The sequence below is a fragment of the Camponotus vicinus genome, unplaced genomic scaffold, assembly GCF_025532165.1.
Source record: "Camponotus vicinus isolate PSW18456_S1 unplaced genomic scaffold, iyCamVici1.0 SCAF_8, whole genome shotgun sequence".
NCBI lineage: Eukaryota > Metazoa > Arthropoda > Insecta > Hymenoptera > Formicidae > Camponotus > Camponotus vicinus.
In genome coordinates, this window is record NW_028141980.1 from 351,362 (window position 1) to 377,333 (window position 25,972).

The window sequence follows — 25,972 nt, forward strand, 5'->3', positions numbered from 1 at the left end:
CATCAAGCAGAGACCCATAAGAGTCTTTGTAGAGTTGAAAACTGGAGAAGGATTTCCGGCTCTGGTCTGTTCTTGCTGGTGGCTGCTAATGCTGTTATTCTCTTTTCAGGAACATTGGTCATCGATGCCTCGTCGTCGTTGTCCGGCCATAGAGACGAGTTCATGTGCAGCCAGTTGGGACTATTCCACCAGAGAGGATGATTCAGTAGGTCCCTTGGAGCGATTCCTCTGGATGCGCAGTCGGCGGGATTGTCTTGACCAGGGACGTGCCTCCATAGTGCTTCGGGAAGCCGTTGCTGAATCAGAGACACTCGGTTGGCCACGTAGGTTTTCCATCGAGAGGCATGCCCCTTAATCCAGTGGAGGGCGACCTTGGAGTCGGACCAGAGATATACTGGCGCCGTGGGCAAATCTAGAGATGAGCGGAGGTGTTGCGCCAGATTCGCCAACAAAGAGGCGGCGCAGAGTTCCAGTCGTGGAAGCGACACGGGCTTTATGGGGGCGACTTTGCTCTTCGCTGCGAGTAGATGGATGGAGGTTGCATTGGCGCTAGCTACGCGGAGATAGACGACGGCAGCGAATCCTCGGACACGTCGGCGAACCCGTGGATTTGAATTAGCGGGTCCTGGTGGCCTGTGCTCAACCAACGTCTTATGCGGAGCCCCTCGAGCAAATGGAGCTCGGAGAGGAGGCGCTGCCAGTGTTGAGCGTCCTCCTTTGGGAGTGGAGTGTCCCAATCCAGTCTCTTCAACCAAGCTGATTGAATCAGAATTTTGGCGCGAATAATGACCGGAGCGAGCCATCCTAAGGGGTCAAATAACCGAGCCGTCTCCGCCAGGACTCGTCTCTTCGTATACTCGCCAGTGATTCGAGGTTGGATCGCGAATGAGAAGTCGTCGCTGGCAGGATGCCAGCGCAGGCCCAAGGTGGAATGCACCTCGTTCTCCCAGGAGTGGTGCGCCTGTTGGAGGCGGTGCTCCAGAGGAATACCATCAAGAATTGCCTCGCTGTTCGCTGCCCACTTTCGCAATGGAAACCCACCCGCCGTGCAGAGCTCTCGGAGTTCTGCCTGCAAGGTGACCGCATTGCGCAAGGTGTCCGCTCCAGTGATTACGTCGTCCATGTAACAATCATGTCGCAGGGCGTCTGATCCTCTTGAGCCCCGTGCTTCTTCGTCCACCGCAAGTTGGCGAAGTGTTCGAACAGCGAGGAACGGAGCGCAGGCAAGCCCGTAAGTCACGGTGTTCAGCTCGTACTTTTGGATTCTGTCGGTAGCCTTTGAGCGCCAAAGTATCCGCTGGAAGCGGCGGTCATCTGGATGGATGAATATTTGCCGGAACATTTTCTCAATATCAGTGACGAAAACGAAGCGGTGTCGGCGCCAGCGTAGAAGGACATCGGCTAGTGCCGGTAATAAGTTTGCACCGATCAACAGGTGCTTGTTGAGAGAGTCTCCGGAAGTGGTGCGTTGTGAGCCGTTGAACACGACGCGAAGTTTGGTGCAGGAGTTGGATTGGCGGAGAACTCCGTGATGAGGTAGGTAGCATCCGGAGGTACTGACCGTATTCACAGGGCCCATGTGTTTCAGCTCTTCGTACTCCTGCATAAATGCTCGATAGAGGACACCGAAGTCAGGGTCCTTCCTGCACCGAAGTTCCATGGCAGTCAAGAGGCTCTCGGCAGGTTTCCGGGTCTCCCAGAGCGATGTTGGCAAGGACGAGAAGGGTAGTCGCACGACGTATCTTCCGGACGCAGTTCGCTGGTGAGTACGCGTGAAAAGAGTCTCGCACTCCTCCTCCTCCGGCGTGAGTGCGACTGGGGCGGATAGTTCCTTTTCCTGCTCCCAAAAGTTATGCACCAGCTGGGTCGGTTCTCGATCGACAGTGCATTGCAGAGAGTTGCGGGGACCTTGAAAGGACGCTGTGCTGGATCCCCCTGACAGGATCCACCCCAGGGCGGTTTTCTGAGCGACGGGATCTTGAGAACCACCCTTGCGCAGGCTGACTTCGAGGATGGTTGAGCAGACTTCAGCGCCTAACAGCAACTTGACCGGATCGTGCTCCAGATACCTGGGGTCGGCGAGCTCAAGATCACGGACATGAGGCCAAGGGGTGAGGCTCCTTACTGACGAGCCTTGATATGCCGACAGGCGCGGTAGCACGAAGGCGACGGCTTTGAGTTTGGTTCCTGTGATCGTCGAGGAGAGATTGAGCGTTACCTTGTCGCGGGTTGACCCAGATCGAGCTCCGCCGATGCCGATGATAGACACCGCGGAGCGGAAGCGGGGTAAGCGTAAACGTTGGACCAGCGCCTCGGAGACGATCGACACTTCGGAGCCTTGGTCAAGCATTGCTCTAACTGGATGCAGATGCCCGGCGCGGTCAGCAATATGCACGCGGGCTGTCGCGAGGAAAATTGCCTTGCGATCGGATGACGAATGCATCGCGGAGAGCGCGCTTGCTTCGGAGGAAGAGGAAGAGACGTACGCTTCGTGCAGCGTGGTGTGGTGTTTGCCCTTGCACGTCAGGCAGGTCTTGACCGACTGACATTTGGAAACCAGATGATTTCCGAGGCAATTGTAACACAGCCTACTTTGTTCGACAAAGGATCTCCGGTCGCTGGCGGATTTCGTCTTGAAGTCGCTACATTGCATGAGTGTGTGTTTGCCTTGACACAGCGCGCACTTCAAGTAATTGGATCCGTGCTTCGAATAGTGAGCCTTCGCGGTTCGCGACGAATCTCCGGAGCTCTTTGGTGATGTTCTCGGCTTGGCAGCATTTAGTGTGAGAATGCGCTTGGCGATGAAGTTAACGAGGGTGTTATGATCTGGCGGATCAATGGAGTCGCTGATGGAGGACTCCCATTCCATCCGCGTGCGCGAATCAAAGAGTTCGACAGTGAGGAAATTGAACAGGTCCATGCCATGAGAGTTGATGGGCCTCCCTATGCTCTCCTGCGCGTTTACTGCGGTCATAACGGCATTATGAATGCGACTAAGTTTTTCGGCGGATTCTCCCTTCATTTTGGAAACCGTAGTGAACGCAGCGAAATTAGAACGGATCAGCTCTCTTTTATTTTCAAAGTGTTTGCACAGGATCGACCAAGCACGATGGTAATTATCACCGGTCACTGTTAATGATCTGATTAATTTTTCAGCGGCCCCTTTTACGCAAGATCGGAGGTAGTGGAACCGCTCGATGTCGGAAACAGACGCATTCTCTCCGATGACTGACAAGAAGAGGTCGCGGAATGACGGCCATTCTTCGTACGAGCCCGAGAACATCGGAAGTTTGATTCGCGGCAACGAGGTCCTTGGAGCCTGCTCCTGACTCGGCTTGCCTTTGGACTCGATGGGCGTCTCGCTCTTGAGCCTTTCGGCATAGCCGGTCAACGTACTGCGTTGCGTCACGTACGTATTTTCCGCGACATCGATGAAATCAGATTTAGCGTACTCACTCTCTTGGTACTTGTCCTTTAGCGCTGCTCGGACGAGCTCGTGTTGGGCCTCCAACTTGCTCCAGAGGTTGTCTAGAATGCTAATGCGGGCTTGGATGGCGTCGCGAGTGATGTTGCTCACACCCATCTTCCTAAGATTGTCCACGCAACGGGACATCCGTCCGTGGATGTCGTACTGCGCCTCCAGTAGTACCTTTATGTCAGTACTCATCGTCACTGTTTTGCTTTCAGAGATCACTGCACAACACGAAACTGCACGGCACTGAGAGAATCACCCACGGAATAGCGGATGCGGATGATGATCCGGCTCGAAGGACCAGAAAATGTTCGCGAGCGGAATCCGACAGTGCGACGACAGGAACGGAAGGTCTTTCAGTGAAAAAAAGTGCGCCCCACGTTCACACTCAAAACAGACATTTATTTCAGTCAAGAATAAAAAAGGTGTTCAGTGCAGTGATTGCGGTTTTACAAAAGCGGTTAATCGTAGTCCAAGCGGAATAGCGATCGTTATAAGCGGTTCGGTTTTCGTATTAATAGAGAAGAAAGCGGAAGTCCGAATGAGTAAGCGGTCGTATAGCGAAATAGCGTTTTTAATCGGCGGTTTAACAAAAGATGCGGTCCAGCGAAAAGTACGAGACTTCGACTTGCTCGCGTGCGGTGCCCGTTATATGGCGAGCGAAATTCTGGGCCCGTTGCGACGTGGCCCAATAATTTTTGAGCTTTAGCGGTGACCTCATGGCGCCGCGCGTAATTGGCCACCGATGAGGCCTGACGTTGACAATTCTTTAATTGTCATGCGCGCAACCCTTTTCTGTCAGCTGATTGGCAATCAGCTGATCGTGACGTATGCGGCGCGCATGCCCATACGTCTCTCTTATTTTGTCGACGGTTGATATTGTTGTTGTCAATGTTTATAATCAGCGTTTCTCGGTCGAAGAAAAAATGCGAGATAACGGGAACGGTCGCGTTTTTGTGAAGGATCGAAAGCTCGAGAAGATTCTTGACGCCCGTTAAATTTGAATTCTCAAGTTATAGAATATAATTTAAAATATTTGCGAAATTTAATTCCAGATGATTTTTATGATTTTCGAACAACGTATCATGTTTTGTGGGAACTTGTCCTCATGAAATGCTTCTATTAGAATATCGAGAAGCGTTTTTCCTATATCATTTAAAATATAAAATGTGAAATTTTATGCGTATGTACGTGCGTGTGTTTTCTATTTTATATAATAATAGTAGAATTCTCTCGCGATATTATTTTAAAAATTAATATTGAAAATAAATTTTAAAGAAAAAAGTATCTTTAGCAAGAATCACAAAATTAAACGTTTTGATTGTATTTTAATAATTAAAATAAGCACTTTAATAATATTTTAACTAAATCATTATAAACATTATTTTGCTGAAAATCTACATATTTTAAATCATAATACAACGATAAAAACATGGATAAAAACAAAGCATGGACAAAAACTTACGAGTTGGTTCATATTTAGTCTTGGTATTCTCTTCATTTAATGCATATATTTGTATTAACTGTAATAATAGATTATGTAGTAAGTAAAATACTATACAAGTTAATTAATTTTCATTAACATTTTCAGTATTTACCTTATCTGTAAAAGAATTTATAAAATTAATATCCTTTCGATGTTTCCGTCCCATAACAGTAAGGTTTAATATAAAATTAGGGTATAAGAATTCATTTCGTGCCCTTAGTTTAAAGATTTTTTTGACGCTGAAACAACTTTCTTTTAAAATATTGTATAAAACATATTTAATTAATCATATTAAATTCCGAATAGAATTAAGAAAAAATATTGTTTTTTAGTTATATGTTAATGAAACTATTTATATTAGTAAACATTTAATTTGAGATATAATTGCTGCACACATTTATAAAAAAGTTCTTTTGAAAATGCAACTTCTTAAGAAAATTTATAGTTATTTTCAAATAGACTTATGTTTATGATTTATGTATTTTAATATTGTAAAAAGTTAGAATTTTATATATAAAAAAATTATTTTACCTCATTATTGTTTCAATAAGTTGATCGATTTCATCTGATAAGCGTTTCGTTTTCATATTCATCAGTGTGTCTTTATAATGTCAACATGAATGAAAAACGCAAATTCATTATTCAAAATATGTATTAATAATATTAACTAGTAATCGACTAATAATATTGATATTATTAGTCGATTACTAGTTTGCATTGTTAATATAATAGTGTTAATACAATTACACATTCGCTAAATGCGGTACGAAATTTTAAAATAAAAACGTTTTGTTACCAAATTGAAATTTTATTACTATTTGAAAATAATTAGCTGTGATTAGATTGTGCTCATTTTATTACGTATTTGTATTGTTACTATGTTGTGAGTGTTGAATAATATTTTACAGCGTATTTTGCACATCTCATTATTAAAAAATTTTAAAACGTAAAGAATATAAAAATTCAAATCTCAAAAGACACGGTAGTGTCTCATATCAGGCGTAGCAACAGCGAGGCGAACTATATCTATCTGAGCCGGTCAATAGCCGGTTATAAATATCGTAGTCGGATTTCAGTAACAATTGGGCCAATCGAATTCTTACTAGGTTTAACTAATAGCTTGGGTCTCATTATTTACAAGGAAAATGTCTCTATTTTTATTCTACATGCCTACGAATTTAATATTATGATGCAAAATTTCAATGTAAATATTTTTATTTAAGAAATGTTTGAGTATCATTATATATATATTGCGACGTTATTTTTACGGGATCCTCGAGGTGTTAGGAGGTGAGGGAGCGAAAACGTCTGTAACGATGCTCCCCCGAATGCATCGTTTCCCGGCGAACACCGGCCGGAAGCTGCCGACGAACATCGGTCGGGCATTGGCAGAGGCGCTGTGCGCCCATTTTTAATAACTTAGAAAACATCCGGGTAGGAATAACCGATTATCGGAACACTGCCGTCGGGAGCCGTTACCGGAGGTTGAGAACCCGCGTTCGGCACCCCGAACTCCCCCGGGCGGATCCGAACCGCTCCGATTTTTACCGTTGCTCGGTGGGGGTAATTACCGAATACGCCGGCGCGAGTAATTAGCCGAGTATAAAACGGGCTCTCGACGGCACATCGACACAGATCCTTCCGATCCTTCTCCAGCAGCCGAGCTAGTCAGAAGGCAAGCAAAGCGAACTAGAGAAAATCCTTGCGAAAGTAACAAGGCCAGAAGGTAGTGGGAACGCTGCCTCTGCCAACCGATATCGGCGCCTTAGAAATCGCCTCCGAAGCACATCCGAATATCAGGCGCCGCGCCTATCACGGAGTGGAACGAGAGCCGCCTCCGACGCTTGCTAGCGTCGCGACGCCTTCCGAAAACCCGAAATCCATCTGGGGAAAATTAAAGGCAATTCCGATTACCGAACAACAACCGGATTTAAAGCCCGAACAGCTGATAGCTACGACGGCAAGAAACGCGACAAAAACCGCGCCAGCCGGCTCACGAAAACACGAGCGCGCCGTATCGCACGTGCAATCGCATATTGCACGTGGATCGAATTATATCGTTCCGCGCTACTAATTGTGCGTATTTATAAAATCGCCACGAGATCCGTGGCGCGTCCACCATCAGATTATACAGAGCAGCATATTCTTACGCATAACTTGCGCCGATTACGCGGCGATTCTTTCGCTTCGAGATCCCGTAGCGTCGCGGGCCGCGTTATCGAATCTCGAACGGCCTTCGCGCTCGAACGCACACTCACACGTTCACACTGTAAACACGCGTACTCACCTACACATATCCACATTCACACACACACTCACACTGCTGTACAAACCACTTGAGACATAATAAAGGCATTTGTTATACAGATACTCGTGAAACCTTATTTTATCCGCCACCTGGAACCGACGGCTATCCGAAATCAGAGATTCCGCAGTACGAAAAATCGCAACGTTACACGTCGTCAAAAACACAAGTACGAAATGAGATACTCGCGCTCGGAGGAACAGGGATGGACGGTGTTCTGCGCGAGCCGCGGCGAAGCGAAGGCCATATCGAAAACTCGAAATTGGGCGCCAGATACGGTCTTTCACGTATCAGTTTGCTAAACACCAAAATAACGCGACAGATACTTGCCTTATTCGCCACGAGCCGACTAGCTTACCTAACGGTAGAGGGACAGAGTCTATGGAAAAGGATGTTATAATTATTCTATACAAGGCTTCAAGGAAATTCACGAATTCGACAAACACGACAGAATTTGACACTCACGAAAAGCTAACACTCAAATAAATTACGCGGACTTAGTATGGAAAAATATAACAAATTTATTCAAAAAGAAAATAAAATAAAAGAAATAAATTAAAGAAAAATAAGAGTAACATAAATTAGAATATTTGAAGTAACGAAATATAATAGATAATCATTCGAAAGCGGTGATAATAATAATCTATCGAAAGTCGCAAAACGTGAAAGTCAGGAAGATTAAACATTCACGCGATACCGAAATTCTAAGGGAACGCTATCGCATTCCTGAGGTTTCTTCTACCCCCTTTCATGGACTTCGCGAGGCCGAACGGCGCTTCGAAAAACGTAACGATAATTCGATAGGCAAATCGTCGTCCTACTTTACGGAACTTTTCCCGCACTTTTACTCGCTCTAATTTTTAATCTCGATATTCTAATCGACAGCAATCGGTTCGAAAGAATGCCTAATGACATGCGAGAATAATTAATTAATTTGCGAAGACGATAGATCTCGCTTGCGACGAGCACGGTTATTGCGATCGATTTATCGATAGCCGTCAGACGCCGGTTACACTGCTCTTACTTCACTTTTCGGCGTAACACCTAACATACGCGAATCTTTAGAATTTTAGCAATCTCGCAATTTGTCGTAATTTATTACGCACCGCGACACACACACACGACAATTACCAACGAAATAGACGCGAATACAATGCAATGGGCGCGACAATGACAGAAAAATACTCGCAAATTCATGACACGCAACACTCATACACGCTAATCACCACACGAAAATCGCACGAAGCTCGATTGCGGGGATGTCTTACGCGGCTTCGACAACTCTTTACGACAGCACGTATAGCGCATTCCTCGCGATTTACCGCGCACGTGGTTGATATGCAAAAACCGGTCGCGTTTCGCGACACCCCGAATCCCGTAGAAACGAACGGTTCCCTATTCATTAAGTTGACCTACGTTACGATCGTCCTCGACGCTTCGGTCACTTGTCTCCAGTCGCCCGAAATTCACGAAAACCGTGAGCTCAGAAGAAACACGTAAGCTCAGGGCAAAGTCCCTGCGAAAATGAAACACCAAATGGCGACGGCGACAGAACAGCCGGGTAGCGGACGGGATCGCGTACGTGGCTCACAAATTACGGATGGGCAATCTCACTGATACTCGCTCCTGCAGGCAGGGGATCATCCTCGGCTCCGTCCTCTTGGATCTTAAGCAGTAGCACACGAAAACGACACAGCTGATACAACACGACTGTTCTTAACGAGCGCCCGCGCCAGAGTGACTGCCTGGATCTCGCGATCCAGAGTTGATAACGGCGTCAATCCTGCGCGCAGGGGTGCGCGGATCCGCGGCCAATAGCGCTGCGACACGCTAGATATTATTGCGCCTCGCAACAACATCGTATCGGAGGTCGTAATGGCCTCGATAATTTAAATCCTCTAATTTTGACGACCCTTTTATCGGCGGTCCTCTTTAGCTGATCATTCGCCCTCCGTCCTCGTAGGATAGCGCCGACCGGGCCTCGTAATCTCGAGCCTGGACAGCTGTTTTTAGAGATGGTCTTCCTTCCGTTACTGGGGGCGAACGTCACCCGTGACTCTGCGTTGTCCTGACTCGAAGATCCTTGGGCGTTATCGCAGTGTCAGCAATTACTGCTGGGGTTGAGACGCCGATTTGTTTGGCGAAGGATTCCTCCTCGTCCTCTTCTCGATATACTCCGACGGGTTGCCCAATCACAAAATGATAAACAAAAAAAAATAATAATTAAGGACGCGAAACAATTATCGCTCGTCTCTCCGGAAATCTCGATACAGCTCTCGCAGTCTTTATCTGACGCGGCCGCTCGGCTCGTGACCCGTCAAGATTTTCGGGACGGATGGACGCGCGTCGGGACGGCAACGTCACAATATATATATATATATATATATATATATATATATATATATATAAAATCGCTCTTCTGTTCTTTTATATTTATTACTTACTTATTATTTTTTTATTACATATATTTATCATATATGTATATGTTTGTCTTACATAAATATGGGACGTATTAAAAATGATTCTTAATTTTTATCTTAATTTTTAAGATACGAACTAAAACAAATGTAAATTTAATTATTCTGTGTTATTAGATTCAATAACGTTAATAAGATTTTTAATCTTTAATCAAAAGATTTATGTCACATAATTATTAAAAATTCGTAATAAGTATTACGAACAAAATAATGTAACTTTTACAAAATTACTTTTTCAAGAAAAAGTGAAAAAATGTTATATGTCCAAGTATATGTGCAAGTTTGTTTAAAAAAATTATTATACCAGAAGATGTTAGTATAATAAATCAAAATTTATATATACAGCGTGTCCCAGGTATCGTCCGTCAAAAAAAAATTATAAGTAGAGAACTCGCTAAATTGAATTAAAGACCTATACCATTTTGCACAAAACCACGAAAAAATTTCGATGTATTAATTAAAGAAGATCGGCCAATAATGGCGCGATCCGCGTGACTAGGCAGTCGGCCATTCCAGCGAGGACGGCTCACCGTCTGCTCGAAACATGCGACTGCTCGCGACGGTGAATATCGAGTGGCAGCGAAAAACGAAGTAAAAATGATTCTTATAAATTTGTAAACACCGTATCTAAAAATCTAAAAGCTTTTTTTCGAATTCTTAACATTCTTTTGAATAGTTTTAGAGTAAACAATTCTATGTAAACATTTAAAATAATTTTGATGATTAAATAAAAAAAAAATCGAATCCGAAAATATGGTGCGTTAAAGTTCACGCATCGCACTAAATCATGTAAAATTATTCTTCAATTATTCTTCGGAGTTGTAGTTTATTTTACAATAGTTATGCAGTTCTGTATCAAATATACCAATAGTTTTAGCAAATTAAAAGCAAAAAATCGATTTTTGATAACTCGAACTATAACTCGTATAAGGAAAGTGAGATCGGATCGTATTTTTGCGATATTTCTATGCGATTTTGTAAGAAATTTTAGTCACTTCCTAATCAAATAATTATTTTTCAAATAAAAACCATTTTCAACATATAAAAATCAATATTTATTTAAAATATTATAATTATTATTTTACAGGGAAAAAGTTATAAGATTTGTAAAATTCAAGGAATACTGCGCAGAATTCTTATCAGATCGACCAGTCCGTAAAAAAAATTTTTTTTTAAATAAATGTTGATTTTTATATGTTAAAAATGGTTTTCATTTAAAAAATAATTATTTGATTAGAAAGTAATTAAAATTTCTTACAAAACGCATGGAAACGTCGCAAAAATACGATCCCGGTCCATTACTTTTCTTATACGGACTATAGTTCGAGTTATCAAAAATCGATTTTTTGCTTTTTAATTTGCTAAAACTATTGGTATATTTGATACAGAACTGCAGAACTATTGTAAAATAAACTACAACTTCGAAGAATAATTGAATAATTTTACATGATTTAGTGCGATGTGTGAACTTTAACGCACCATATTTTCGGATTCGATTTTTTTGTATATAATCATCAAAATTATTTTAAATGTTTACATAGAACTCTAAAACTATTCAAAAGAATGTTAAGAATTCGAAAAAAAGCTTTTAGATTTTTAGATATAGTGTTTACAAGTTTATAAGAATCATTTTTACTTCGTTTTTCGCTGCCACTCGATATTCACCGTCGCGAGCAGTCGCATGTTTCGGGCAGGCGGTGGGCCGTTCTCGCTGAAATGATCGACTGCCTATCCACGCAGATCGCGCAATTATTGGTCGATCTTCTTTAATTAATACCTCGAAATTTTACGTGGTTTTGTGCAAAATGGTACAGGACTTTAATTCAGTTTAGCGAGCTCTAATAATTTTTTTTTTACGAACGATACCTGGGACACCCTGTATATGACTAATATATCAAAAAAGCGTTTTTTCGTATATCGTATAATCGTATTATCATTATTTTATTATTCTATTGTTCATTTCTGTTTTTCTACAAAAAATTATAGAAGTCAGCTAAAAATTGCTTAAGCTTATATATCTCTTGCGTTATAATTTTAAAAAATATTGCAAAAATGTAAAAGTAAATATAAAAATTTCATACAAAAAACTTGGCATTCTTATATTAATTGTAAATGATATAATAAGAAAAATTATTATTAATAATAAAGAAAATTTTATTATTAAATTTTAAATATAGAAAATTTGCAAATTATATAGATCATCTTGTATGGCAACAAATATATATTTATATTTTTATCGTAAAACAATAAAAAAAATTCTTATTGACGACAAAATTTAATAAAATACAATATAATATAAAATATAGAAGGGGCGAACGTGGTGAAGCAGGTTGAGTGTTGGAGGAAACATGAAGGCTCAAGGTTCAAATCCAACCGGGCGCAAGGATTTTTACACGACCGCCCTTCTTCACTCCCCTTGCATGAGCATTAGACGGAATAGAATACCAAGAAGCGGTAGAATGAAGAAGAAGAGAAAGGAAGAAAGTGAGGGCGCAAAGAGGTATGGAATAAAGAAATTCACCTCCCCCTCTTCGTTAGAAAAGAGAATGGGAAGAGGAAGTAGAAGAAGGAGAAGATAAAAGAAGATAAAGGACAAAGTCACGGAGTCAGAAGAAAATAAGGACAAAAGAAGATAGAAATGAAGGTAAAAAGAAAGGAAAAGAAGGAAAGACAGAAGTGGAAGGATACAAGGAGCGATATAAAGGAATCCTGTTCCTCCCTCTCTAGAAAGAATAATGGGGAAAAAGGAAATAGAGCAAGGAGAAGATAGAGGAAAATAGAGGGCGGGATCACGGAGTCAGAAGAAAGAAGGGCAAAAGAAAGAGAAATAAAAGTGAGAGAAAAAAAAGAAGGGAATACAGAAGTAGAAAGGGTAAAGACGAAATACACAGTAAAAAATTGTGCGTCCATATGTTAAAATTTTCTTGTGTTACCTCGTTTTGATTAATACTTTAATGTAAAATTAACACGCACGCATTTAAGGCACTTTTTTTCTCGCTCTCTTTCTCTCTTTTACGCAACACTCATACACTCTCTCATTCAGTCTCTCACTCACACTCTCTCGGTTATTCACTCACTCACTCACCTGCTTACTCACTTGCTCACTCACCTTGTAGCAGCGTAGCGAATCTTCATGCTATGTATTGTTGTTATCTGCTGCACGGTTATGATTGCTAGAGATGCGCGACACATCGAAATTTTTTCGATTGTTAGTCTCACACTCGATTGACACAATACAGATTACGCGATACGAGTTACGCAATACAGATTACGCGAACGAGTTTACTGTTTATTCACTCACTATCGATTTGGTATCGATTTATCGATACCAAAAATTACTTTCAAAGAAACGCGAATGCAAACAGCACATGACTCGACGCGAAGCGACGGACCGCGGAGACTGCGCGACCACAAGAGTTAGGTTGTCAGAAACGCGACACGCGACATCTAACAAACGATTTGCGCGTGGCGCATGATTGACGCGAGATAAGACGAACGATCAGCTAAGACCTTCGCATTGCGAATGCGGTAGAAAACATGAAACGTATAATGACATACTTAAAAAATTAATTATTTATTATAAATAATAACTATTTCTAATTATAATAAATAATTATTATTTTAAAAAGCATGTGTTATACGTTATTACGTTTTCGAAATTATTGCATTCACGATGCGAAGATTTAAGTCAATCGCAAGAATAATGTAATTAAAATTACATTTGGAAAAATTTATTTTTATTCTGCTCACAATGAAATGTTCCAACGTGAAAATGTATTGGTCGCTCTGAAAAGAGCGGATTGACTAAAAAAAATTTTAAAGCAGATGCTCAAAATGCCCGCCATCCATCCTAATGCAAGCTCTCATGCATTGATTGCATCATCGATCATGCGTCTAATTTATACGATCTTCGCTGGGGGTCTATGCCCCTCCTCGCCTCCCGCGACCAATCACTAATTAGCGTCCGCGACATTCGTGATTGGTCGCGGGAGACGAGGAGGGGCATAGACCCCCAGCAAAGATTGTATAAATTAGACGCACGATCGATGATGCAATCAATAAGCCTGCGATTATCAGCGATTATCAATAAGCGCGAAGAAGATATGGCAGCGTACACAAGTCAAGAATATTGACATGCTGATGGCACTTGGCGAGTGTCACGGGCAGCAAAACCTTGCTGCAAGAAGATACGCCGAATTATATCCAAACCGAAGACATCCTACTTTAAAATTTTTTTAGTCAATCCGCTCTTTTCAGAGCGTCCAATACATTTTCACGTTGGAACATTTTATTGTGAGCAGAATAAAAATAAATTTTTCCAAATGTAATTTTAATTACATTATTCTTGCGATTGACTTAAATCTTCGCATCGTGAATGCAATAATTTCGAAAACGTAATAACGTATAACACATGCTTTTTAAAATAATAATTATTTATTATAATTAGAAATAGTTATTATTTATAATAAATAATTAATTTTTTAAGTATGTCATTATACGTTTCATGTTTTCTATCGCATTCGCAATGTGAAGGTTTTAAGGCTCATCTACACGACAAGGCGTAAGATAGCGTAAGGGCGCAGGCGCAGGCGCAAGAGGATTGTTGCCGATCGTAGCGGCGCGGCGCAGCGGCGCAAGGGAAATAAATTAATTTTATTTCCAACGCCTGCGCCCACGTCACGCCGACTGTTTTCATGGTTAAGTCGGTTTAGGTCGCTCACGTATCGTCTTCGGCTTTTTGATTGTGAACTGTGAACATTGTGAAACATGAATGAAGAAGATTATTATAATAATAATGAGGACGAAGGTAATGCAATAGGGAACAATGTGTCAGAAGAACGTGCGATATATATCCGTACATTCATTCACTTTGTATGCCCCAATACACAACTGTACGTAAAAAGAAGCAAGGGCTATAGTAAGTGCCAAGATAAATCCCTCACTTGGGCAACTATTGGGGCAGCGATGATGCCAGCACTCACTAGTAAGTACATTTGAGACATGTGTATAGGTTAAACGATTATGATCTGACTTCATTCTGTTTTCAGGTTTGCAAGCAGAAAAACTTTTTCATCGTCTCCGTGAAAAGTTTGGAAAGGAAAGAAAAAAGGTCGCAATGTCAATGCCAAGATCAGGAGCAGGGGCTGGCACACCTACCTATCAGTCTACTTGGATTTTTTACAATGACCTTCTATTTCTTGTGGATCATATTATAGCCCGACAGTACGTATCATTCATGTTAACTGAACCTAATTAGAAGTTAAAGAATGATATGACTTTTCACAGAACAAGTTCAAATTTTCAACGGTTGGCTGTTCGACCTGAGTTCTCAACTGATCGATCTCAATCACCTGCTGTTCAAGGTGGGCAATAATCCCCTGTTTTCAACTTGTATAAAATATCGGTTGTATTAACTGCAAATTAACTAAATTCTCCTCTTTGAATTTTCGTTGTTCCTTAGGTAAACAATCTTCACTTTCGCCTATATGGAACTCAGACCTCAATTACTTGTGCTCATCTCCTTCATCCAGTAAGTCTTTCAAAATTTATTTTCAACTAAATATTACTTTTAATTCAACATAATGAAATTTCATTGAAGGTGGTTATTTTTGTTTTATAGGTTTGGAGTCAGAAATAACTAATACAACTGGAACCAACATATTCTATGAAACAGATGGAAAGGAATGTGCAATTCAGGAATCATCAGAAGATACCGCCTCAGTAGCAATTCTGAAAACTATGGCGGCCTCTATTCATCCAGCCAAGACAGTGCCTCCAAAGGATCCTATCAAGAAGAGGAAGCGGGATTCTGAGAAGACAAATGACGTACTTTCTCAGTCATCAAAAGATGTTTCATTTTTGGCTGCATCTCTGGGTGCAGCCCTTGAAAGGTTTACACCATTACAGCCAATGCAGCCAGCATCCCATCCTGATTGCCCTAATATGTCATCAGATATGAAAGCAATGTTAGGTTTTCTAGCCGTTGCACTTAACAGAGTACCTGAGGAAGAACGGGTGTCATGTGTCATGGATATGATGGCAGTTGTGAAAAAATACACTAAAAAACATTCAGGGGATTATGAATCTGAAACTCCTCGTGTTGATAATTAAATATATTAGCATTGATTTAATGCAGCTGTGATAGCCAAGTACAAAATTTAGTACTTTTAGTACTAAATACTTTTAGTACTTTTTTTTTAAGAACTTGAATTTACTGTGGTAAATTTAAACGGGTACCTCGAAATGCTCGCTCAAATTGCCAGGGTGCCTAAAAAAAATTATTATTTTATTTTATTTTATTTTATTTTATTTGAATTTAATTTAATTTTTTTATTTAGTACAAGTACTAAAATATTTACTTTTATGTTAATTGAGGATTTCTCTTTATTTTAACTTGTTTAACAAAGAAAAGACTGGTTCCTCTAATTTTATCTGCTGTGATAAATACCAAATAATATGTTCCTTTACTTATGTTAGTTGAGAACTCAATTTTAAGTTTAAAAATGTTAAGAAGTGTAAACCCTTTTTACATTTTGTTGAATATAAAGATATATATTTATATCTCGTTTTGCGAAGCAGAGCAACACTTCTTTAGTATTAGTATTAACACTTATTAAATTGAATTTGTTTTGTATGACTTTTATATTGAATAAATTATGTGAAATTAATAATGTGTAATTATCTCAACCAATTTGCTCGTTTTACATTGTCCAAATTTTTGTAATTTATTTGCAGTAATGAGATACATAATAGATGACATGTATATTAAATTACGAAATAATCTTATTTTAGATTAAATATATGAAAGTAATTTCGATGAAAAGCAATCTTTGTGTGTTTCATAAATAATTATTTATAATACATATAGATTTTGATTTTACATTTATTTAAGTGTAAACATAACTAATTACTTTTGCGCATTTATTAACTGTTCTAGAATGGGACTTAGTATGTAATTTTGCCAATCAATTGTTAGACATGTAAAGGTAACTAAAACAGACTTTTCATACGCAATAACGTAATAATTAATACATATAATATAGCTAAAAAATACATTTTTAGATCCTTGAATCCTTAGATTTTTCTTTGTGTTATTTTGATCTGTGTATCTGCATTCTTCATTTACGTAGCTTCAGCCCTTGGATTTTTCGCTCTTTAAAATCCTAATCTATCCAATTTTCAAATTCCTAAACTTTTCAATCTTATAGTTTTCAATCCTCACATCTCTGGATATTTTTGATTTCTTGCAATTAATTTTTCCAATTTTTTCTTGATTCTTTGGTAGGGTCTCTTAATTCTTTTGATCGGATATTCCATTTAACATTAAAATTCTAAAGACTAAAACTTAAAATCTTTAAATTGTTCTATCTATGACTCTTCTCTCTACATCATAGATTACTATACTATAAAATTTTTTAATTATCACACATTGTGTCGAATAATTGCACACTTGTATACATTAATTGATAAGTATACATTAAGTTTTTTTTCAGGATATTTGCGACGACTGACAAGTTGAACGTAATAATAAATGATAAAACATTTTCTCTTGAAAGCTACATTGAAATATAAATATTAAAAATAATGTTAATATTAATATTATTATTAATATTAATGTAATATTAATTTAAATATTTTATATTAAAATAAAATAAAACAAAAAAATAAAAATAAAATTTAAAGAACTTGAATTTATTGTGGTAAATTTAAACGGGTACCTCGAAATGCTCGCTCAAATTGCCAGGGTGCCTGAGCAGTGCCTATGTCTGAAACTAGGTATTTAGCAAGGTATTCTCTCATACCATACACTATTGAAGCTGCCCTATTTGCTCCTACTCTACCAAGTCTTTGAAAGTAATTTTCAGTCACTCGAGCAGTTCTCCAAGCTCCTGCCTGAATGTTGCCATCTGGTAGCTCCAATTCCAGTTCTACAGGGTTTACGTAACCATTATCTTCATTGTCCATTAACATATTGTGCAGACACACCAAGGCTTTGATAATGTCTTCGGCTTTTTCCACAGAACACACTAAAGGTGAATTCAAAACCTGCCACCGCATTGTCAGTATGCCAAAAGCATTTTCTGATACACGCCGTGCTCGAGATAGACGGTAATTAAAAATTCGCTGCTCATCTGGCAGTACGTGGTGCATCCTTCCAGAAAAGGGACGCATAAGATACTTCTTTAAGGGGAAAGCTTCATCACCCACAAAGAAGTGTGGAAAGGGGATGTCAGTTCCAGGAAGAGGTTTGTCCAGTGGTAGGTCAACTTCGTCATGATACAAAGCTTGTCCAAAGTCAGAGTTTGACCAAACTCCACCATCACTTATGGATCCTAAAACATAATGCACAGATACAATTGCAATCAGATCCTTTAAATTTGACATTTTAAATAGTGCCAATAGTAGCAAGCACACCTACCATATTGTCCAATATCCACTCAAGTGAATTTGTAATGGGCATCTACTGCTGCTAAAAGAACAACACTAAAAAATCCCTTATAATTGTAAAATTCACTGCCTGACATAGGTGGTGCTTTAATGCGCATATGCCTTCCATCAATAGCACCCACGCAATTAGGAAGTTGCCACACATCAAAAAATTCTGCAGTAATTCTTTCAAAATCGTTCCTGGTTAGCTGAGGCAGGTAAATAGGCTGCAGCTTCTCCCATATTGCCTTGCAGGTCTCTTTAATGATCTGATGTACTGTGCTCTTACCAACACGGAACATATTATGCAAGCTTTGAACTGTTCCACCTTGAGCAAGAAACCTAAAAAGAGATTTACGCAATATTTGAACATACATATGAAAGCACAACAATAAAATAATTTCGGATATACGATGTTACAAACAATGACCATGAAGATAATTTTTGATAATCTATACTCACATCAACGTCATTCCTAGCCTCAGTTTCGATGGTAGAGGCTCTCTCATCACAGTTGTCTGCCTTTCAAGCAATGGACATACGATGTTATGTAGAAATTCAAATTGCTCTGACCACATTCGAAGGTTAGCAAAAAATTCTTCATGATCTGCCAGCTGGGTTTCTGATACAAGATTATGGTAGAATCCTTGCTGTTCTCTTCGTCGATTTACTGGTCGAATCCACCATCTCCTACGTCCCCTGCCACGTCCGCGATATCTCTGAGTATTGTGTAGCAGAAGTTGATGATAAAGCACAATATATACTCCGCACGCGATGAGAATAAAAAACCTTTCCTCATCAGATTCCATATTAACTGTATTTATGTTTACACAACAGCACTGATCACGACATTCACGACTACACGTTTAAATTCCGCGTTTTGCGCTTGCTTCGCGCCTGCGTTGCGCGATTCCGTGTAGACGAGCATGGCGCATATATCTTGCGCCTACGTTCGCGCCTGTGCCTGCGCACTTGCGCCGCGCCTGTACGCCTTGTCGTGTAGATGAGCCTTTAGCCGATCGTTCGTCTTATCTCGCGTCAATCACGCGCCACGCGCAAGTCGTTTGTTAGATGTCGCGTGTCGCGTTTCTGGCAACATAACTCTTGTGGTCGCGCAGTCTCCGCGGTCCATCGATTCGCGTCGAGTCATGTGCTGTTTGCATTCGCGTTTCTTTGAAAGTAATTTTTGGTATCGATAAATCAATAGTGAGTGAATAAACAGTAAACTCGTTATCGCGTAATCTGTATTGTGTCAATCGAGTGTGAGACTAATAATCGAAAAAGTTTCGATGTGTCGCGCATCTCTAGCAATCATAACCGTGCAGCAGATACAACAATACATAGCATGAAGATTCGCTACGCTGCTACAAGGTGAGTGAGCAAGTGAGTAAGCAGGTGAGTGAGTGAGTGAGTGACCGAGAGAGTGTGAGTGAGAGACTGAATGAGAGAGTGTATGAGTGTTGCGTAAAAGAGAGAAAGAGAGCGAGAAAAAAAGTGCGTGCGTGTGTATGAATGTCTGTCCCTCCTACCCTCCCTCTCTCTCTCTCTCTCTCTCTCTCTCTCTCTCTTACGCACACACTCCGCCATACACACATCGCGTGTAGCAATCAGCTGATTGCAACGTCGGACGGCCGGCGATCCGGAACAACTTTTCATTATTGAAATAACGTTATTTTAAGGAACACGTATTTCTGACGTAATTCTAAGACATTTTCTTCTTTACCAAAATTTTATTTAAAGCATAATTTTATGTTATAAGATAAAATAGTTAGCGACTCATGCGGTGGTAATCACCCGTCGGGCGGTCAGCTGCGCCCGCGCTCGCGGTACGCCGCGCCGCTCCTGCCTGCCTTCCGTACCCGACGCGTGATTTACTAACTATTTTTGCTCATAATTCAAAAACTACGCTTCAAATCAAATTTTGGTAAAGGAAAAATTGTCTTAGAATGGTGTCAGGAATCATTTTACAGACGGAAGGTTTTTCGGGATCGCCCTGTATAACAAAATTTTTTATATTAAATTTTTACAATTTTATGCATTAAATTTTTTATGATTTTTACATTCTTTGTGCAATATTTTTATGATACTGAAATTTTTACAATAAAAATATTATTATTATAAGTTTAAATAACTTTTTATTTTCAATTAGCATATTTTTTACATCATAATTTTTTACAAGAAAGAAATTTGAATAAATAATTGAAATGATAATTGAAAATTGAAATTTGAACAATAGAGAATGAAATAACATTTCATTGTTTACATGCTTTTTTTAATATATATTAATATATATTAAACTAATATCTTTTTGTAAACTAATTTTTGAATAAGCATGCTTGAATTCAATACTCTTCTTCATGCTTTCTTGAAAAAAGATAGTTTTACATATGTTGACACTCATACTCATAATTTTAATGTGTAAACTTATGATTACAATCAATTCAAATGAAATAAATCTACTGTTATTCAATTATTATTATATAATTTTATACTCTTTGAAATTTCATCTTTAAGTTGGCAATAGTTAATATTATTTAATTTATAAAATGCAAACTATTTATCATTAATGTTCTCCTTTTGTATCTCTTAGGAAATTGTTTATTTCTTTTTAAATTTTTATAAAAAGTATATGCGCAAACGTTTTACAATAAATAAAAAAATTTGATCTTACCGCACGCAGCATTCAGATTACACTTCAATATATGTTGAAGAAGAGTAATTTTATTTCCACTTAGTCCAACTGTTTCTAATTTGTCCGTTAATATTAAAGATTGTTGGACAAATATGTCAAAAGACTTTCGTAACATATTTGTATTAATGCTTGGCGTTATTATTTTACGATTTTTAATCCATATAGATACTGGAATAAATATTATAAAAAGATAGTAAAGAAAATTAATAAAACATATAAATACACATAATATTAACACTAGAATAACTATCATTGAATATATATACTTAAAAGGGAACCTCGTGAAAATTGGAAATTTTGATGAAACTTTACATATATGTAAGGGGGGGGATAAAGTTCCGAAAAATACTAACCCCCAATTTTTTCGAAATTCAGTATTCCTACATATTTTGACGCGCTGATTACGAATATCATAGTGAAAATTGGCGACTACTTGATTTTCATTATGAAAACCATGAAAAATCCATAAAAATTATATTTTTTTACGTTTATCTCAGTAAATACGAAAAATCATGATAAATGTTTTAGACAAAAGTTTTAGATCTTACTGTTCGCGGGTGAACGCGGATTGCAGCGACAGCGAAGAGTTTTTGAGAGCGCGGTGAACGGACGACCACAGACAGATTATTAAAACTAAAAGACTCCACACGACACGTAATTTTTTTGTTTTTGATTTTTATTTTAAGACACCACAATTATAATTTAAAGAAAGAAAATATATATGTACAAAGAACTGTAAAACTAATTTATATGCCTGCTTACAGATAATCGAGCGGTTTTAACACAACGGTTTTAGCTAAGCGAAGCGGTTTGACAAAAAGTAGTTTAACAAAGAAGCGGTTTAGCGAAAATTGCGAGACTGCGCCGCGATGTAGTGCGGCGCCCGTTATATAGCGAGCGAATTTTTGGGCCCTTTGCGACGCGGACCAATAAGTTTTATAATTTAGCGGTGACCTCAGGGCGCCGTGTACAATTGGCCGCCGATGAGGTCTGACGTTGAAAATTCTTTGGTTGTCATGCGCGCAGTATTTTTCGATCAGCTGATTGGCAATCAGCTGATCGTGACGTATGGGCGCGCATGCCCGTGCGCTGCGCTGATTTTGTCGACGGTTGACAATGTTATTGTAAGCGTTTATGACAAGCGTTTCTTAACCAATGAAAAAATGAGAGATAACGGGAACGATCGAGTTTTTCTAACGGATCGAAGGCTCGAGAAGATTCTTAATGCCCGTTAAATTCGAATTCTCGAATTATAAATTGCTGATTCTTGCCTATGCGAATTTTTGAACCGGGATAATTTTTATGTTTTTCGAACACTTACAGAGATAAATATTTTAGGTTCTATACATTTTCACCATACGAATAATAGTTTTCGAGAAAATCAAGTATAAAGACAGAGTAATACCGAAGGAAAGTCTCTTATTCACTGTTTTTCTTGAAACTTCACAAAATAGTGTGTTTTGGCCCGTAAAACGAATCTAAAAGTTAAAATCATCGCTCTGCAATAGTACATACTGCAATACTACAAAACTTATAGAACGTTAAAATATGACAGTTTCGAGGTTAGAATAACTGTCATACCGATAGTGTATAGCAGCAATGCAGCTGATCAAGCATGCGTAGTAATACGTAGTAACGTAGAAACTACGCGAAAGTAAAAATGCGTGATAAGATGTCGCAGAACGAGAAATGGATCAGTACATACACACACACACGCGGGGGGTGCAAAGGGGCCTTCGGTTCTCCTTCCCGCACCCACCCCGCCGGTAGGGTGCGTGAACCTCGCTTGCGGATGGATAAAGCATCGATGCTTTGACATCCTAACTTTAGAGTGCTTTTTTATCGTGAATCCCCTCGCCTCTCACAAACCGGGGTGCTTTTTTAACGTGAGTCCTCTCGACCCCTACACAAGGGAGAATGTATCATGAATCAGAAGAAGAAGAATGACAGCATGTCCTATTTTATTGTGTAACAAAAGGAACGAAATCAGTCCTGCATGAAATAGCACATAATTCTTCCGCTTTCCGCTTTCATGATTCCCGCAAAAGGGATGAATTATTTTTTTAAGTGTCAACGCTGTTATTGTCTTTATACTCGATTTCCTCGAAAACTATTATTCGTACGGTAAGAACGTATAGAACCTAAAATATTTATCTCTGTAAGATCTAAAACTTTTATCTAAAGCATTTATCATGTTTTTCCATATTTACTGAGATAAACGTAAAAAACTATAATTTTTATGCGTTTTTCATAGTTTTCACCATGAAAATTAAATAGTCGCCAATTTTCACTATGATATTCGTAATTAGCGCGTCAAAATACGTAGGGATACTGAGTTTCGAAAAAATCTGGAGTGAGTACTTTTCGGAAATACACCCTTGCAAGAAGCAAAAAGTCGCTCTACATATGAAGGGTGATTTCACTCCTTAGAATTGTTTTCAAGCAGCAACTAAAAATTTCTATTCATCTATTTACACATTCATCTAATTATCCTTCTACATATGTGTAATTTCATCAAAATTAAAATTTCCGGACTTGCGCGATTTTCGTGTTAGTTTTATTATGTCCGTCAATTCGACGAATATTTAAAAGAAATATTTTATTATTTGTAATTTTCTAATGGCTTTTTCATAATTACAAAGTTTATAATGGTAATTATGCATAAAAAGGGCCCACCTTCGCACAAATGTGTTATTGACGTATGTTGTGAAGATATTATCCCTGATTAACATTCTAAAGGTTTAGGCGGTCGTTCTTTATTCGAAAATTATTAACAAATAAATGTGAGAAATATTGACATAAAGATTCTACTTTATGTTCACCGATTTGCTTTATTTTTAAATATGTTATAGGGGAGATTTTCCCGAGTAATTTCGTATACAGGGTCTTCAAAAAGTCCCGGAACGCTCAAATATCTCGAAAACGATCAACTATAATGAAAAATATGTAAGGAACGAAGTTATAGGACTAAATAAAATGTACCTAATGATGATAAGAATTTGACCTGGGATGAAGTACTCAAGGTCATATGAATGTCAAGCTGATTTTTTTAAATGGAAGCCCCTATTTTTTATTACATATTCTTGTAGCTTATCTCGAGGGCTTTCCAAAACACTACAATAAAATATTTTTCCCTCAAGTACTTTTTAAGTTATAAGGCTTGAAAACATTTCTTAATTTTACATAAACCGTAAAATATCTTGTAAAATATTCATTTTTCGATTATTACCTTAATATTTTTATGTACAAAATAATGAGAGGAATCAATTGGTGTAAAGAAAACACATAGTTGTTTCGAAGAAAAAATATGTAATTTGCAATTAACAATTACATATTTTTTCTTAAAAACAACTGTGTGTTTTCTTTACATCAATTGATTCCTCTCATTATTTTGTACATAAAAGTATTAAGGTAAGATAATCGGAAAATGAATATTTTACTAGATATTTTATGGTTTATGTAAAATTAAGATATTATTTTAAGCTTTATAACTCGAAAAGTACCCAATGAAAAAATACTTCATTATAGTGTCTTGGGAAGCTCTTGAGGTAAGCTACAAGAATATGTAAAAGTATATAGGGTGTCCCATTTAAAAAGTTGGAAGTGACCTTCACGTGACCTTCAGGTGACTCTTCAAGGTCAAACTAATGGCACCATCTTATGTCCTCCTTCAAGCCATATAACTTTTGTCTGAAACATTTTTTTATATCTCGCTTCGTTGTCGAGAAAAACACGGTGGACGTTTTATCAGACTCACCCTGTATACAAAATTGCGAAATTAGAATGATTGATGGAAAATAAGTTGGCATATATAATCAGTTTGTTATTTTGGTAAAAGTCAACATACATTTCAATAAAAACATCTTAATAATTTCTTAGTTAAAATGAAAAAATCTAAAATCCACTATTTTGGTGGATTTCCTTGTTTTAAAGTTACCAAAACATTGATATTAAAAAATATTAATAGAAATTTATTTTCTAATTTTTTAATAATTTCAAAGGACCTCGCACCATTCTTATGGGAAAGTGTCCTTCTGTGAATTTAGCTAATTTTTGGATATTTTGTAGTTATCGTAATTCTGAACAAATGTTTCAATGGGCACAACTTAATCCTATGAGCCGTTTCTGCGCTACAAGCCCTGGAAGGTCCAGATTTAACATGTAAAGGTATAGGCGTTTCGACTCTATACAGGGTGTATCAGACCACCCGTGCCAGCCAAATATCTCGAAAACCAAGAACGACAGACAAAAATATTTCAGACAAAAGTTGTAGGGTTTCAAGTAACGTATTATATAGTAATATTGGTACGACCTTGAATAGTGTTGTCAAGGTCACGTGAAGGTCATCTTAAATTTCTTAAATGGAACCCCTTATTTTTCATTACATATTCTTGTAGCTTATCTCGAGGGCTTTTCAAAACACGATAATAAAGTATTTTTTCATTGAGTACTTTTCGAGTTATGAGGCTTGAAATAATATCTTAATTTTACATAAACCATAAAATATCTTGTAAAATATTCATTTTTCGATTATCTTACCTTAATACTTTTATGTACAAAATAATGAGAGGAATCAATTGTTGTAAAGAAAACACAAAATTGTTTCGAAAAAAAAATATAATTGTTAATTGCAAATTACATTTTTTTTTTCGAAACAATTTTGTGTTTTCTTTACAACAATTGATTCCTCTCATTATTTTGTACATAAAAGTATTAAGGTAAGATAATCGAAAAATGAATATTTTACAAGATATTTTATGATTTATGTAAAATTAAGATATTATTTCAAGCCTCATAACTCGAAAAGTACTCAATGAAAAAATACTTTATTATAGTGTTTTGAAAAGCCCTCGAGATAAGCTACAAGAATATGTAATGAAAAATAAGGGGTTCCATTTAAGAAATTTAAGATGACCTTCACGTGACCTTGACAACACTATTCAAGGTCGTACCAATATTACTATATAATACGTTACTTGAAACCCTACAACTTTTGTCTGAAATATTTTTGTCTGTCATTCTTGGTTTTCGAGATATTTGGCTGGCACGGGTGGTCTGATACACCCTGTATATGTGACCCTTGGTCGAATGTGCGTGCGTGTGCGTATGTGTG

General features: G+C 38.3%; 1 protein-coding gene across 1 annotated transcript in view; it reads right to left on the bottom strand.

Annotated features, from left to right (window-relative positions):
* LOC145975859 (uncharacterized) overlaps positions 1-25,972 on the bottom strand; it is a 66,073-nt gene that overhangs the window by 25,770 nt on the left and 14,331 nt on the right. The window contains exons 4-8 of the mRNA XM_083106599.1: positions 20,839-21,027; positions 5,490-5,559; positions 5,071-5,197; positions 4,938-4,995; positions 4,555-4,618 (exon numbers count right to left, since the gene is read on the bottom strand). Of these exons, the coding sequence (XP_082962725.1) occupies positions 4,555-4,618; positions 4,938-4,995; positions 5,071-5,197; positions 5,490-5,559; positions 20,839-21,027 (508 nt within the window). The remainder of the gene's footprint in view (positions 1-4,554; positions 4,619-4,937; positions 4,996-5,070; positions 5,198-5,489; positions 5,560-20,838; positions 21,028-25,972) is intronic.